General features: G+C 38.7%; 2 protein-coding genes across 2 annotated transcripts; both read right to left on the bottom strand.

Annotated features, from left to right (window-relative positions):
• Window positions 1–443: 443 nt before the first annotated feature.
• Window positions 444–2,848, bottom strand: LOC309717234 (C-X-C chemokine receptor type 3-like). The gene is made up of 2 exons (XM_082551650.1): window positions 2,383–2,848; window positions 444–2,086 (listed from the first exon to the last, which is right to left on the bottom strand). Exons 1-2 carry the CDS (start codon window positions 2,809–2,811, stop codon window positions 1,334–1,336), a joined length of 1,182 nt encoding a protein of 393 aa, XP_082407776.1. The 5' UTR covers window positions 2,812–2,848; the 3' UTR covers window positions 444–1,333.
• Window positions 2,849–9,509: 6,661 nt separating this feature from the next.
• Window positions 9,510–13,704, bottom strand: cxcr3.2 (chemokine (C-X-C motif) receptor 3, tandem duplicate 2). Its single transcript, XM_082552819.1, has 3 exons — window positions 13,680–13,704; window positions 11,350–11,418; window positions 9,510–11,167 (listed from the first exon to the last, which is right to left on the bottom strand). The coding sequence occupies exons 2-3, from the start codon at window positions 11,371–11,373 to the stop codon at window positions 10,085–10,087; spliced, it is 1,107 nt and encodes a 368-aa protein (XP_082408945.1). The 5' UTR covers window positions 11,374–11,418; window positions 13,680–13,704; the 3' UTR covers window positions 9,510–10,084.
• Window positions 13,705–15,668: the final 1,964 nt, after the last annotated feature.

Genomic DNA, 15,668 nt, shown 5'->3' with positions numbered 1-15,668 from the left:
TACAGAGTAAGTAACAGTTTCCTAGTGACTGGTACAAAATTGAATGTTTTAATGTTGTAATGCTTTCTGTTACACAGAACTGTGACTGAATAAAAGCAGTCCTTTAAATAAGACTGGTATACAACTCCATCTGTTTTATTCGGGGACTCAAGTGTATTACACCGAGTTTGTATCCATGCTGCTTTTGGAAATAGCAGGATTTCCAGACGATGTGGATCCCAAAGCACTCTTAAATGAGGATTTTTACTTTCAATTTTAAGAGATAAATACATTTTTGCTAATTAATGAAATAATTAAATTCATTGCAGTTTTTTCCTCACAAAATTTCTTAAAGAGTTTTTAAGAAAGTTTTAAATTTACAATCTACAGAGATTTACACAGTTCATTTAGCATGTTCAAACACTTCTTAAAATTGCCACATTTAAAACCAACTCTTAAAAAAATTCAACTATATGGATAATTGGTGGAAAATAATGTACATAGTTTGGAAATACTGTATATTGTTGATGAGGGAATAATAAATGGCACTTTTGCTGATGTAAAAGTTTTAGCTGTATAAAGAACATGTGGAACATTATAAAAAATGTTTTAGACATAAACACACATTTTAAGCAAAAATCTTAAAAGCAAAAATAAAATTAAAATAACAAATTAACAATTAAATAAGTCAAAATGTTCCTTTATGGTGATTTTACTTTCAGTCTGAAGGCTACTCCGCAGCACTGACTAAAGGAAAGGAGCTGGAGATGTTCCTATTTTCATTCGAGTGAACAAGACTAGAAATGAGTACATCAGAGGGATGGCCCAGGTTCAACAGTTTGTAGACAAAGTTAGAGAGACATGGCTGACATGCTTTGGACATATGCAGAGGAGAGATTGGAGATATAGTGGACAAAGGATGCTGAATGTGGAGATGCCAATCAGGAGCAATCCACAGAAGAGATTTACGGATATAGTGAAAAAGACGATGAAGAGGGTTGGTGTGACAGTGATGGATGCTGAGGATAGGTGAAAATGAAAGCAGATAATCTGCTCTGGCGACCCAGCTGAAAGGAAAAGTAAAAGAAGATGAAAACATAGATAGGGTGAGTATGTGTTACATCGATTATGTTGATTAGAGGTAACCATTTGGGAGAGGCGTCTATTTAAATTCAGTTTGAATTATTGTTATTCTTGGTCAAAGGAATAAAAAATACAAAGAAAAACAGTTTCAATGGTTTTTCTTGGTGTGGCCATTAAAGTGTTAATTCATTAATTGTCAATCCATAGTCAGGAGTGTAACAATATTTTGCTCACATCTGAGTCACAAGAGGGTATTTATGTCTGTTCATCTTCAACAAGCTAACAGATTCTCTACAGCCATCATCCGTTCCAGCTCTTCCTGTTGATCCTGACCGTGATCAGGCTGCTGTCTCTGGTCTACACCAAGATCCCAGAGTGAGCCTTTTGGTTCAGTTTTACTACATCTCAGCATGGCCAGTAAGTATTGCCTGAAGTTTCCACACAGGCCGAGATACAGCAGAGGCCTCAGGCTGGCGTGAAGGCAGCCTAACGCAGAGGTGACCATGAGAAAGGTTTTTAATAAACTTTCAGAACCTTCCTGTGAATCGTTAGCAGGATCCCGAAGTCTGTTCTGGAGAGTGTCCAAAACAAGTATGAAGTTGTACGGCATCCAACACAGACAGAATACGACCACCAGAGACAGGATGATGGTGACATTTCTCGGGATTGGGAGGCCATTACAGCTGCACTGCCGCCGTAGCATATGTGAGCAAAAGATCATCAACATGAGTCCAGGTAGCACCAAGCCAAATATGTGGTGGAGCAGGCGTGACCACAACTGCCAGTCAGTTCCAGATTGAGGGTAGATATTAACACAAGTATTAACTTCTGTGTAATTATTTTTACCCACCAGGAAAATCCAGTCAGGTGCAGTGAGGAGGACAGAGATAAGCCAGACTGACAGGCAGCTGATATGAACTAACCAGCGCCTCCCGTGGGAATATAACTGGATGTCACGGATGACAGAGAGGTAGTTTTGAAGACTGATGCAAACCAGCAGAAAGATCCCACAGTAGTAGTTGAGCTAGAAGAAGACAGGGAGAACTTTTAGTGTAAGACACAAACCTCTAACATCTATAAAAATTACACTTCATTTCTTCCCTTTCACTTCTGTCCTACTCTAAACTGCTGTTCTAAGCGTGTTCTCTTTGAAAATGTTAAATACTCACTGTCTATTGAGTACAATGACTCTGTTCATACTCAGTGGATGTCACTATCATACTGTTGAATACAATGACTCTGTTCAGCTTTCTCACAGCTTCACTGAAAATGTCTTGTTTTCACTTTCAGTCTCTGTTTCACATAACATCTGGTTTTTACCTTGAAAACAACCCCAAACATATGGCTGAAAGTGCCAAAGAACCAGTCACAAAGCTGAGTTGTCTGTGCAGCCCAGAAGGGCAGCATTAACAGGAGGAGGATGTCCATAAAACTCAGGTGGAGAATAAAGGTGTCCGATAGGCTCCACTGTCTCCTTTTTTGAACCAGAACTCTCAGGAGAATAATATTTCCCAGGATTCCAACAAAAAACACTACAGCATACAGAGCAGGGACCCACACTGCCTCACTGCCTCTTTCCACAGGAACATTATCCACTGTGCTGTTAAACACTGTAAACACTGTAGTGTTATTCACTGTATTTGCTGCATCGTAATCATAATCACGGGTGTTGTTCCGGCCATATTCCAAATAGTCATCCGACTCCTTTAAGATTCCGCCAGTATCCACATGCAGCTGTGCCATGTCCATATACTGTGGAGACAAAAACAGAACAAACAAAAATACATCAGTGCCTCAGAAGCTGTATATGAGAAAGTGAAGCCAGTTCGCTGAAATCTCCCCATAGGAAACCCCTAACACAGACACACCCCATTTGCAGATTGGTAGCTTAAAGCCCCTCAGGCACAGAAAGAGTTATAACCACTTTAACTTCTCAAAATTGCCACTTCATTGCCAATTATTAATATTTGTTATTTGTCATTCATGTAATTCATTATTTTATGTCAGAAATTGCCATAGTGACACAAAATTCTGGAATTTCTAACAAGGTCCAAAACAGAAAGTGAAGCTTTATTTTATTTTAGTTTCAGCTCTCCATTGTGTTATCCTTTGTTTTCTTTATGTAATATGCAGTTGTTTGGCAGCAGGACTAGAGCAGAGCATGGGAGACAGAAGTAAAACCAACCAAGTACTGAGGAAATCCGAGAGCTTAAAAACACATGAAATAAAAAAGGAGAGAGGAATTAGCCTGGAAAAACACAGGAAATCTTAAATAAGACTACTCTTAACTAAGGACAAAGAAAAACAAACTCGAAACACTGGGTCAAAGACCAAGGACCATGGCACTACATCAATGTTTTAGATAAAAATAATGCAGTTATTAAACACAAGATTAACCCGGTGTTTCCAAAACTTTCTGTTCATTATTTCCCAGCTGTGTGTTTTTACATTTTAGCAATCAGTGGTTTTTGGCAATTACTCTTCCATTAAGCTTGACAGGGAGCCTCAAGCAAACATAGAAACTTGCAACTCCCTTGTTATCTGAGGATGGCTGTAATAAATAGCATGTAAATGGACATGAAGAGAAAAACATTAACATCCACACATACAAAGTATGCTTGTATTAGAGATAATCTGCAATAAGCACCGTTTATTTTGTTGTTTTCTGTACTTCCTAGTGCATCAGTAGTTGAACGTGATAGGACAAAAATAATTTTGTCTATTTCGGGCTCACACCTGCATTTGTTGGCAGGTTATAATATTTCTGATTTCTGGAAAGTGTTGTAATAGAGGTAAGATGACATGAGTTGGCAGAAAAATGATTTGTCATCATCTTTGTGGTGAAAATAATGTTAAATTTACCAAGAAAAGAAAACACAAGCATAAAACACAAACCTTTGACAATATCTACAGATGAACATAATGAAAAACATAACTCAAAATCCATAGTAGAAATTGATGAAGTAAAACAAAGGAGGAGGTGGGGGCTGCAGAAGAATTTTTAATGTTCAAGTTAAGTAGTTAACTTGAACAGCAGTTAAAAACTTCATGCTTCAGGTGCTTTTACAGAGAATTCTGACTGACTGAAAGCCGTTCCTTGAGTAGGAATGCTATATTCATCCAGTTATGTGTCGAACCAGGTTAACTAAGTTAAGTTTGTTCCCGTTTAGACATCCAGGCTGTTTTTGAAAACAAAAAACCAAACAAAACCAAAACAGGTTTTCTCCCACACGAGGCTATAGCCTTGATTTTATAATACTTTCAAAAGGACCCCTAGACGAGGATTTTACTTTCAATCTTAAAGACTAAATTAATTTTTATAGATAAAATATTGTGCTATCCCCTCGTCTTCCTATGAGTGTCTTAATGCTCAGAGGATGTTGCTATCGTCCCATTAAATACAATGACCCTGTTCTGCATGTTCAGCCAAGGATCTGGATTCAACCGGAAATACTGGAGCACAGTCAAACTTAATCTTAATCAAACTTAACTTAAAGTCAAAAACAACTTCACTGCTTCACTGAAAAGATCTTGCTGCAACAGCTTCAACTAAAAACACTAAAGATAATCTGAAAAAAGAGAGGGCTCTATACAGGCTCAGTCTCTGAGACCTATGTCTTTATTGTTAACCCACTTCAGTGTTGCTTCTTTCTAACAACCTGTACCTGGCAAACTGAGGGGCACAAAACTGACAAAGCACTACAATAAGAGCCGCTAACACTAGAGGGAGCTGTTGATATTGTAAAATTGTGAGATGGGGAGGCGGGTCAGGACTGACAAACCTAAAACTGAAGCAGAATCCTGACTCCACTCAATCCCTTTTCAAGTGGGGTGCAAGATGCTGTTTAAGTAAACCTAATTACATTAAGTTCACAGTCAAAGACCAATGTAGGAGCTGAAGTAAAGGTAAACAGTGATAAATTGAATCCTGTGCAGACATGTCAATGTAAATACAGCATACAAGGCAAAAACAGAGTTTGTACAATTCTAGTGAGTTTCAAAGTGAGAAACAAACAAACAAGCAAGGAAAACATGGAAAGCAGAAGAAATGGTGAGTAAGCAGCTTCTTAAAAAACTATTTATACCCCCTTTATTCCGATATCCCTTAATAAAATCCAGTGCTACCAATTGCCTTCAGAAGTCATGTAATTAGTAAATAAGAGTCCACTTGTGTGAACTTTAATGTCAGCTTAAGTACAGCTGCTCTTTGAAGCCCTCAGAGGTTTGTTAGAGATCACTGGTGAACAAACAGCATCGTGAAGATCAAGGAAAGCACCAGACAGGACAGAGATGAAGTTGTGGAAAAGTTTAAAACAGAGTTAGGTTATGGAAACATATCCCAAATTTTACTGAGTACTGTTTTATTAATCTGAAGAAGAGTGTGACACATCTCCAAACCTGCCGACACATGGTTGTCAACCTAATTTGGCAGCCAGGAGGGCGAAGAGAACAAGTCAAGAAGCATGGTGACTGTGGAGGAGCTGCAGAGATCCACCTGAGCAGTGGGAGAATCTGTTCACAGGACAATTATTCATGGCGGGAGCACTCTGTTCATGCACTCTACAAATCTGGCTTTTATGGAAGAGTGGCATGAAAAAAGACACTGTAGAAAAGAGCGGAGGTCCACACAAAGATAGATGTCAGTGACATGGAAAGAGGACATGGACCTAACATACTAAAACAAGAAATTAAGAAATATAAATACCAAACTCAGAGTCAGCAGAAAACAACATAGTCAGGAAGTCATTGGTACAGAATTTAATGTTACAGTTACAGAGATTTCTGACTGAAAGTGATCGTTTGAATAGGAATGCTACATGTCTCCATCTGTCTTATGTGGTAACCCAAGTGTATTAAGTTGGATTTGTTAATATGTAAACATCCAGACTGCTTTTGAAAATAACAGGATTTCCTGAGGATGTTGATCCTACCCATGGCTACACCCTTTTTCCTAGAAAACTTCTTAAAAAAAACACCCTTAGATTTTTCTTGCTACAAAATTCTTATAATTAATTTTTTTTAAAAACTCTTCACACACTCAGCATAGGCAAAGTGAACGCAAAGTACAGTAAAGCACACCACCGCTGGACTCTAGAGCAGTGGGGATGTCTTTTCTGGAATCATAAATCACGCTTCTCCACCTGGCAATCCAATGGATGTATTTGGCGGTTGCCAGGACAGTGGTACTTGTCTGATTGTGTTGTGCCAAGTGTAAAGTTAGGTAAAGGGAGGATTATGGTGTGGAGCTGTTTTTCAGGGCTCAGCCACTTAAGTCGAGTGAAAGGAAATCTTAATAATTCAGCATCCAAAGACATTTTGACAATTTCCTGCTCCCAACCTTCTGGGAATAATTTGGAGATGGCCCCTTCCTGTTCCAACATGACTGCACACCAGTGGGCAAACTAAGGTCCACAAAGGGGGAGGACAGTGGATGTATTAGACAAACAATGGTGAATATGGAGCTGTCAGGCAGGAGGAAAAGAGAAATGTGGGGTTCATAGATGTAGTGAGAAGGACATGCAGAGGCCTGGTGTGACGGAGGAGGATGCAGAGGACAGGGTGAGCTGGAGGGAAATGTTCTGCTGTGGTGACTACTAAAGGCAGCATCTGAAAGAGGAATGCTAAAATGCAGATATCCACGGATAACACGTTAACCAGAATTAATTCATATAAGGCGCACCAGATTATAAGGTGCGCTGTCATTTTCGAGAAAATTAAAGGATTTTAAGTGCGCCTTATAATCCAAGAAATACAATAATTGCCTGTAAAATATAAACTTAAAAATGTAACTTCTGCAGTGCCAACAGGGCTCAGCAATTGATTTTCCCCAAGTGTTACATAACTGCTGTGCAAGGCCACACGAATAAACTTATAAAGGATAAACTTAATAATGCGCAGAACAGAGTTCAGCTTACTCAAGCAGCTCTTCATAGCAGCCCCATTTTCTCATGTAGCCCCATGGGACATTAATTGCTCATCCCTACAACCATATGCAATTTTTATAATTTTGACATCACATTGTGTGTCCTATGACACAAGTGAGTTCTTGATAAACCCAACAGAATGTGTTGATGATGGCACTGTGAGGCAGGATTAGGTAGAATATAGGCATTCATAATCTATAAAACAGTCTCACAGGTTTTCTATTTATTCTTTGTGAAGTAATTATCAAAGGTTCTATAAAATCAGAAGTGTTCAGGGCAACTGTTTCCAGTAAATGTGCACGCATAGGAATCCAAACGGATACAAAAAGACTGCAAAAAGACTTACCTTGCTGCAAATAAAACATTTATAAAGTATTTTAACAGAAGTTTAAAATACTTTATAAAAGTCAGTAAATATTGCAGTTCTTCCACACTCAAAGACCTGAAGACTTTTGAAGGCTTTCACATTGGAAATTTCAAAAGGCATTGATTTTGAAAAACAAATCTGAGTGATATGATAGTAAATGTGCTTCATCTTACCTGAAAGCTGGACTGTGCTACTTTATGGTAATTTGAACCACAGTTTTAAAATTTGGATTCCCTACTCAATATGACCTATTGCCACTGATTTTCAGTCCAGTTCTTGTGTAATTTAGCATACGTCAGGCTTTTGTCAGTGGGGCAGGTGAGTGATCTTCTCTTGGTGGGTCTGTCTCCTCTGAAACTCTGTTTCCAAATTCTATCGAAACAGCTGATTCCTGACTTCACCCTCGTAAACAACTCTTTCTGTTGACAGCAGTGGGCATGTGAAAAGAGAAAGCGCAGGTAAATCTGAAATCACCTCTTCAGTAGTAGCCTGCTCACCATAGTGAGCCCAACAGAGATTGCCAAATCATTGCATTGCACCTGGAGAAGGACCAGGAGACCATGACACAGGTACAAGGACTGTACGGAAAAATGAAAAATGAGTAAACATGTCCAAAATCTGACTCCTTGGAAGCAAAGGCTCAAGAATTTTACACAGTAATGTAAAGGTGATGAAAGGACGTGCTGTGATTTTTTTTTTAGGTCTCCATAAGACTCTATAATCACCACTGTTTATATTATTGAATCTCCAGGCAAATTATTTTAATCTACACTGTCTTTTAATCAGATTCCACCAGAGGGCAATCCTCTTACATGTAATCAGACTTTACATGTGTTTTTTCTATTGTATTATTTTACATTAGACATTGTCTGACATGTCTGACATCTATTGTAAACATACAGTTAAACTTAATGTAGCACTCATGTGTTGTGTTTCATTTCAGTTGATCAATGTAATGTAATATGAGCCCACCTGTCTTCGTAGAAACAAGCAGGTCTCACAACTCAGCTCTTATTTTTTAAGTATTTAAATTAACTTCAAATAATAGACATAAAGACAGTATACTAAATACCACTATAAAGTTTGCTGACTTTGAAATGTGTAATTCTCAAGTAGATTCTAATGTTTTTGTTTTTTTGTCCAATTTTTATTTACTTCAAAGTATTTTCATTGCAGTAAGCTACTTTAAGGTCAGATCTGTCCACATTTAAACCTCAACTACATGAATACTTTTGACATAAATAGGTTTTTTAATTAATGATGTTATCAAACATAATGAGCTTCCAAACCTTTTGGTACTTTTGCTTCTTATAAAAACAAATGTTGGGTCTAATAACGGCTCTTTGGATTTCGCTCATGAAATATCAAAGTTGATGTCTTAGTTACAGTTTCTATATTTGTTGACTTATGCACGGTTACCTCTAAGTGCATTTTTACATTTAGCAACCAGTGAGGTTTATGAAGGTTAAGGTTCTAATCTTGACAGATAATCTTGCGTTAAACTTGACAGTGTGCCTCAAGTAAATGTTGCAAGTGCAGCTGTGTTGCAATGGCTTAGAGCTAATGAGTCACTCATTTGTGAAAATTCTTTCTGTCGTCAAACTCGGACCACCTGGCTCCAAACTGTGTGCCACTGAAGTTCCCTGTAAAACAGATCTGACTTTCAGCTGCTCCCTTATTTCTGAAAGACTCATCACAAAAAGTGGGTCTGCATATGTGATATGGCAGAGTTTTTTTTATGGCAAATAACCTTCCTGATGCACTACCATTTATCTAGGCACATACTGAGCAGGTTTTGCATGTCAGGCAAATGTGTGAACCACTTCACCATGGTGCCACATGCAGTTTTCTATAATAAAAAAATAAACAAGAAAAACAGAGAGCTGTCTTCCTGGAACTTTGCACCTGGAAGTGAGCTATGTCAACCTTCAGGTTTCCAGCCAAGAGTGCGTTCTTGCATAAAACAAAGTTTATTAGCTTTGTGGTATTTTCAGTATTTTCATGTTAGATTATAGAGGTTAAATCCATTTAGTGTTTTCCTCAGTGAGATTAATAATTGTGCTCTTTTTTTTTTCTTTTTTTTTAGCAATGACATTCCTGGCAAAATGTAAACCTGTAGGGAGGCAATGAAAAAATACATAAAAGACAACTGAATAATCATTTTCTTTAAAACATTTAATACAAAAATATTCAGTATCGGTCAAAATAAAGGTTGCGTTTCAATGATACATAGAAAATTTAAGAAGCACTATAGCCATTTCATCTTTTGCAGCACAAAACATTTTAAAGGACACAAATAGGATGATTGATTTATACATGTTACAACATAAATTATAACATATACAGATTTAAAATCTTTTAAAAATTTACAATCTACTGGGAATAAATACATGAGATCTGACTCTGAGTACTTACGTAAACGTTACCCAATACTGCTGATCAAGCTTTTTAGAAATGTGGAAATCAAAAATTTTCACAGTAAGTTAGCAAGAAATATTTTGTGACAACATCAGCATTTTGCAATCGTTTTACTCCATGGCTCGTGTCACACACAAAAGAAATCAAAAGAATACAAACTGCACACTTCCAAAAAAGCACCAATAACATGTAGCAAATATTTTTGAGAACATTTTATTTCAGTTTTCACCTCACTTTACTATACAAGCTTCACACCCAAAACCACAAAAATATATTTTCATCTTCCTTTCTCTTTATGTATCTCTGACTAAAATCACACCATGACAGAATACGAGGTGTTTTCACTCTCTGCAGAACTGAACGATCCCGTGGCTTTTCTAAGCCTTCGCTCTCGCCACCCTTCCATTGCCAGCCAGCTCCTCTGTCCCAGTAGCCCCTTACACATTCTGACTAGCTCCCGCCTGAATTTCACTCCTACAAAGCCGTACAGCAGAGGATTGAGGGCACAGTGTGACAGCCCCAGACTTTCAGTGATCAGAGTTCCAACGTCAAGCACATAGCCAAGCTCACAGGATGCACTTAACACACCCAGCCTTAGCAGACTATCTGCCAGCTGGAAGCAGGTGTATGGAGCCCAACAGATTACAAATACAGACACTAAGGAGATGATGAGGCGGAGAGACTTGCGCTTTTGGCGGCGAGAGGCATTGCACAGAGACCTGAAGATCCGGATGTAGCAGTAGAGCATAACTAGGAGGGGAACCCCAAAGCCCAGCACTACACTGACAAACTTCAGCCCCACCTGCCACTGTAAAGTGTTTTCAGTGAACCACACCTGGCACACGGGCCCCCTCTGCTGACCGACAAGGTCTATCATCACCACTTGTTTAAAGTAAATGTCAATTCCACTCAAGCCCAGACAGACTGCCCAGATGATGGCACATGCAAACTGAGCATGGCATGTGCTTCGTTTCCAACTTGAGCTGATGGCATGAACGATTGCCAGGTATCTGTCAAAGCTGATGCAGGCCAGGAAGAGGATGCCACTGTACCGGTTTAGGGAGAAGAGAGCACCAGAGATCTTACAAACAGCCAAGCCGAACATCCAGTGGTGAGCCCATTGCACTGCAAACAGGGGCAGAGTGAAGGCCAGAAGAAGGTCTGAAATGGCCAGGTGAAGGAGGAAGGTGTCTGTTAAGGAAAAGGCACAAGCTCCACTACTCTGAGAGATTCTGTAGCGTCTGATCACACACAGCACCAGCACGTTGCCAACAACTGCCAAGACGAACACCAGGCTGTATACTACAGGGGAGTACTTTTCTGCAAAACCATAGATGTCTTCCTCTAAGCACGGGGCTGCAACAGCTTCTGTCGTATTTCCATAATAATCATAGTCCTGTGAGAAGACAGAGATACAGAACTCATCAATGTCTTTTAATGTCTGGGTAATTAAAAAAAAAAAAGACTTGCTTTTGGATAAGGTTCAGGTAACACTTTGTGTTTCCTAATGAACAATTATGCATAACAACTAAATAACTAATTTAAATTAATAACTAAAATTTAAAAATATCCACTCACCTCGATATTGTCTGTGGTTGACATGGCTGAATCTGGGATTGGACGGCGAGCCAGCAGAAGACCTAAAACCTTCCAAGGGAGATGAGAGTACTGTTCTCATAAACACGTTTGCCAAACATCCCTTTTCACATCTTGCCTTAGCCAGATGACAGAGGATCAGAAAGAAGAAGTAAGAATTTCAGGAACTGATTGTTTTTTTTTTTCAGTTTTAGACAGATGAAAACATAGCTAAAGTGGGAATTGATGACTGTTTCAGGAAATTTTTTACACATATTTTTAATCTGTGTCTCCACCTAGCTGTAAGCGTCAGCCAGACAGACAGAGCATGACTACTGTGCGGAAAAATGAAAAATATTCCATTGCAAGAAAACTTAGAAGAAAATGCATCCTCTTTGAAAACACAAATTGATTACACATCATAAAGTAAAAAACTGTAAGTTGTCAGGTTTTAAAAAGCAGAAAGTTGTTTTTGCAAAGAAATCCTCCACAACTAAGGAGAAGTGAAAGTGCTTTGTTGGCACAAATTTTACACTCGCCACTGCTGCAAGTTCAACTTGCTTTGACATATCAAGCATTTCACTCAACCTACAATGTAGGAACTTGTTTGTTTGTTTCTTCAGGAGTATTTTTTTTCCTGTTTTTGTCAATTTATAGAATGTGAAAATATAAAACAGTTTAGAGCTCAGCAGGACTGCATTACAAGATTTATTAAGTGATTTCAAACATTGGTGACTTTGGATTTCGCTCATGAAATATCAAAGTTGATGTCTTAGTTACAGTTTCTATATTTGTTGACTTATGCATGGTTACCTCTAAGTGCATTTTTACATTTAGCAACCAGTGAGGTTTAAGAAGGTTAAGGTTCTTATCTTGACAGATAATCTTGCGTTAAACTTGACAGTGTGCCTCAAGTAAATGTTGCAAGTGCAGCTGTGTTGCAATGGCTTAGAGCTAATGAGTCACTCATTTGTGAAAATTCTTTCTGTCGTCAAACTCGGACCACCTGGCTCCAAACTGTGTGCCACTGAAGTTCCCTGTAAAACAGATCTGACTTTCAGCTGCTCCCTTATTTCTGAAAGATTCATCACAAAAAGTGGGTCTGCATATGTGATATTTGATATGGCAGAGGTTTTTTTTTTATGGCAAATAACCTTCCTGATGCACTACCATTTATCTAGGCACATACTGAGCAGGTTTTGCATGTCAGGCAAATGGTAAATGGCCTGCATTTGTATAGCGCTTTTTCAAGTCCTTAAGGACCCCAAAGCGCTTTACACTACATTCAGTCATTCACCCATTCACACACTGGTGATGGCAAGCTACATTGTAGCCACAGCTGCCCTGGGGCGCATTGACAGAGGCGAGGCTGCCGGACACTGGCGCCACCGGGCCCTCTGACCACCACCAGTATGTGTGAACCACTTCACCATGGTGCCACATGCAGTTTTCTATAATAAAAAAATAAGCAAGAAAAACAGAGAGCTGTCTTCCTGGAACTTTGCACCTGGAAGTGAGCTATGTCAACCTTCAGGTTTTCAGCCAAGAGTGCGTTCTTGCATAAAACAAAGTTTATTAGCTTTGTGGTATTTTCAGTATTTTCATGCTAGATTATAGAGGTTAAATCCATTTAGTGTTTTCCTCAGTGAGATTAATAATTGTGCTCTTTTTTTTTTCTTTTATTTTAGCAATGACATTCCTGGCAAAATGTAAACCTGTAGGGAGGCAATGAAAAAATACATAAAAGATTTCTGGGGGAAAAAAAAAAAACATCCCTCACTGAAAACAAAAGATCTCTCTATAAACATGCATTACATATTACTCAAGGGCGGCGTACTGCAGGTTTTAGATATCACCCTGGATCAACACACCTGAATCAAATGATTAGTTCATTACCAGAAGTCTGGAGAACTTCAAGACATGTTGAAGTAATTTAGCCATTACAATCAGCTGTGTTGGATCAAGGACACATCTGAAACCTGCAGGACACTGGCCATTAAGGCCTCGAGTTCCCCCACCCCTGGTTTAAAGGATGACAACAGGATATAAGCTGTGTGCATAAGCAATGTTAGAGGTACTTCAAAGGCTCTCGGAAGTGAATTAAAAGTAAATGCTAAAACTGTTTTACTAAATTAGTGTACTAAATACTAAAAGATTTTAAATTTTAAATTGAGGTAAGATGAAAAATTTTTAAAAAGTGTGTTAGCAAGCAGTGGGCGACTTAATTAAAGTCACTCAGTTAAAACTACTAAAGCTGGATTAACTGAGTGAGCCATGTCAACTCACTAAAATATTATATATATATATGTATAAATAGAGCAAACAAGACTTACCTTCTGAACTTTTATAAAAACAGGATACAAGCTGATGAAGGCTGGTGAAAGAGATACTGAAGGCTTTATGATTGTGCAGGCTTTAAAGAAGACAGGATATGACATTATTTGTGTTTATCTTTGTGGTTAAATTAAACATAGGTTTAAGAGGATGACATCAGAATATATCGTTTGCTTGAAATGTGGTAGATAGGATTTCCTGCAGACGATGTCTCTATGCAGACTTTAAAAAACTTTAAAAGTTTATGAGGTTTGGGCACCAATGACACCAAAAGACAGTCAGTCCACAAGTTTGAAACTAAGGTGAACACATAAAAAAAAGGTATGTTTAAGCAGTAGATAATTGCATAGTGAGGTTCAAGAACATTCAAATGCAAATTGAAAAATTCAGTTAAAAAATGAGTCATAAACTAGACAGAGGCTGGATAGTCTGAGTGAGCCATATCCCCTCACGGTACAAGTGTTATTTTTGAAAAGCAGTTCGTTTGAGAGGAACTGAATACTGTTGTGGTTACATCTGTCTCAACCGAAGGTCTCCTGGAAAATTAAGCTATTGTGTAACATCATACATGTTTTTGTGTCTTCTGACAGCCCCTCAAACACTATGCTCCCATGTTTAAATTCAGACTTTTTCTTATGTTACCCAATGTGAACAAAAACTCAACCCTAGTGTTTTATTAATGTGACATTTTACACTTGCATTTTGTAGCTTTATTGAAATAAAAAAGTTGCAGCATGAGTCAGTTATCGGCACATTTATTTATTGGTGGATGCAAGTGTTCAGAACACAGATAGCTTTTGGAAAGAAAGGGTGTCACAATCTAGAGGTGCATGTTTTAGACGAAGAATAAGTCCCTAACTGGAAAGAGAGCAGTCCCTGATGACGTTTTGTGGTCTGAGGTGGCAATGTTCTCTAGGGTTGACAGATAGCAACCGCTGGTTTTTTCTCCACCAGTGCTTGCAGCACCATTTTTTTCTGCCACAGAGCAGCATGCCTACCACACTGATGTGAATTATGTTATAACAGCAGAAAGTGGAGTCTCACTGAGGAACTCACAAGCTCTCCACAGTCAATACAAAATGACGCTTGGTTTGAGTCAAGCTTTTCCTGTATTTCAGTATCAACTCTTTAGTCCTAAAGGTATTCTAAGCTACTATGTTCACTGAACACCACACTGATGGGCAGTGGCGGTCTTAGCCTGTTTGGTGCCCTGGAACACCCCCTCTGGCACCCACCCACCCCGCCCCTCGCACCCTCCACCCCGCCCCACCCCACACCCCTCAATCACACATTCAATATATTAAAGATTGTACAATAACATATTTTACTGTTATTGGAACAAATCAATAACTGACGATGACTAATGCACCTTAATATTGTGCTGAACACAATACAAAAGATTCAGTAAGCTACATCAGTGTCTACTGTTTACTATAGCCAAGTGGCTAACAAACGTAAACAGACATTTTCACTATCCCTACTAATTAATGTTATCTTGTCGTATCTCTGTTGTGGTCAGTGCTATCTTCTATGCTGTTGCATGCTGGGACAGCAGGTTGAGGGTCACAGATGCCCACAGACTAAATAAACTGATCCACAAGGCCAGTAATGTTGTGGGGATGGAGCTGGACTCTGTCAGGGTGGTGTCTGAGAGGCAGATGTTGTCCAAGATAAGGACAATCATGAATAATACCTCCCACCCACTCCATGAAGTACTGGCTAGTTACAGGAGCACGTTCAGTGAGAGACTGAGATTACCAAATGCACCACTGAATGACACAGGAAATCATTCCTGCCCGTGGCCATCTCCCTGTACAACTCCTCCATCTAATACACTGTAAATGCTGCAATAGTTACACCCTTTTTACACACGCTCTTTTTTACTCTGGAATATTCTTGTCAATTTTGTTGATATTTATTTATAATCACCTCTGTTAATTCTTGATATTTATAACTGAGTGATCTGTATATATTAGTGTTATTTCCCA

The sequence above is a fragment of the Aulonocara stuartgranti genome (assembly GCF_965226115.1).
Source record: "Aulonocara stuartgranti genome assembly, chromosome: 11".
NCBI classification, from domain to species: Eukaryota; Metazoa; Chordata; class Actinopteri; order Cichliformes; family Cichlidae; genus Aulonocara; species Aulonocara stuartgranti.
The sequence above is the reverse complement of the archived record's forward strand: the minus strand, read 5'-3'. Positions and strand labels throughout refer to the sequence as shown.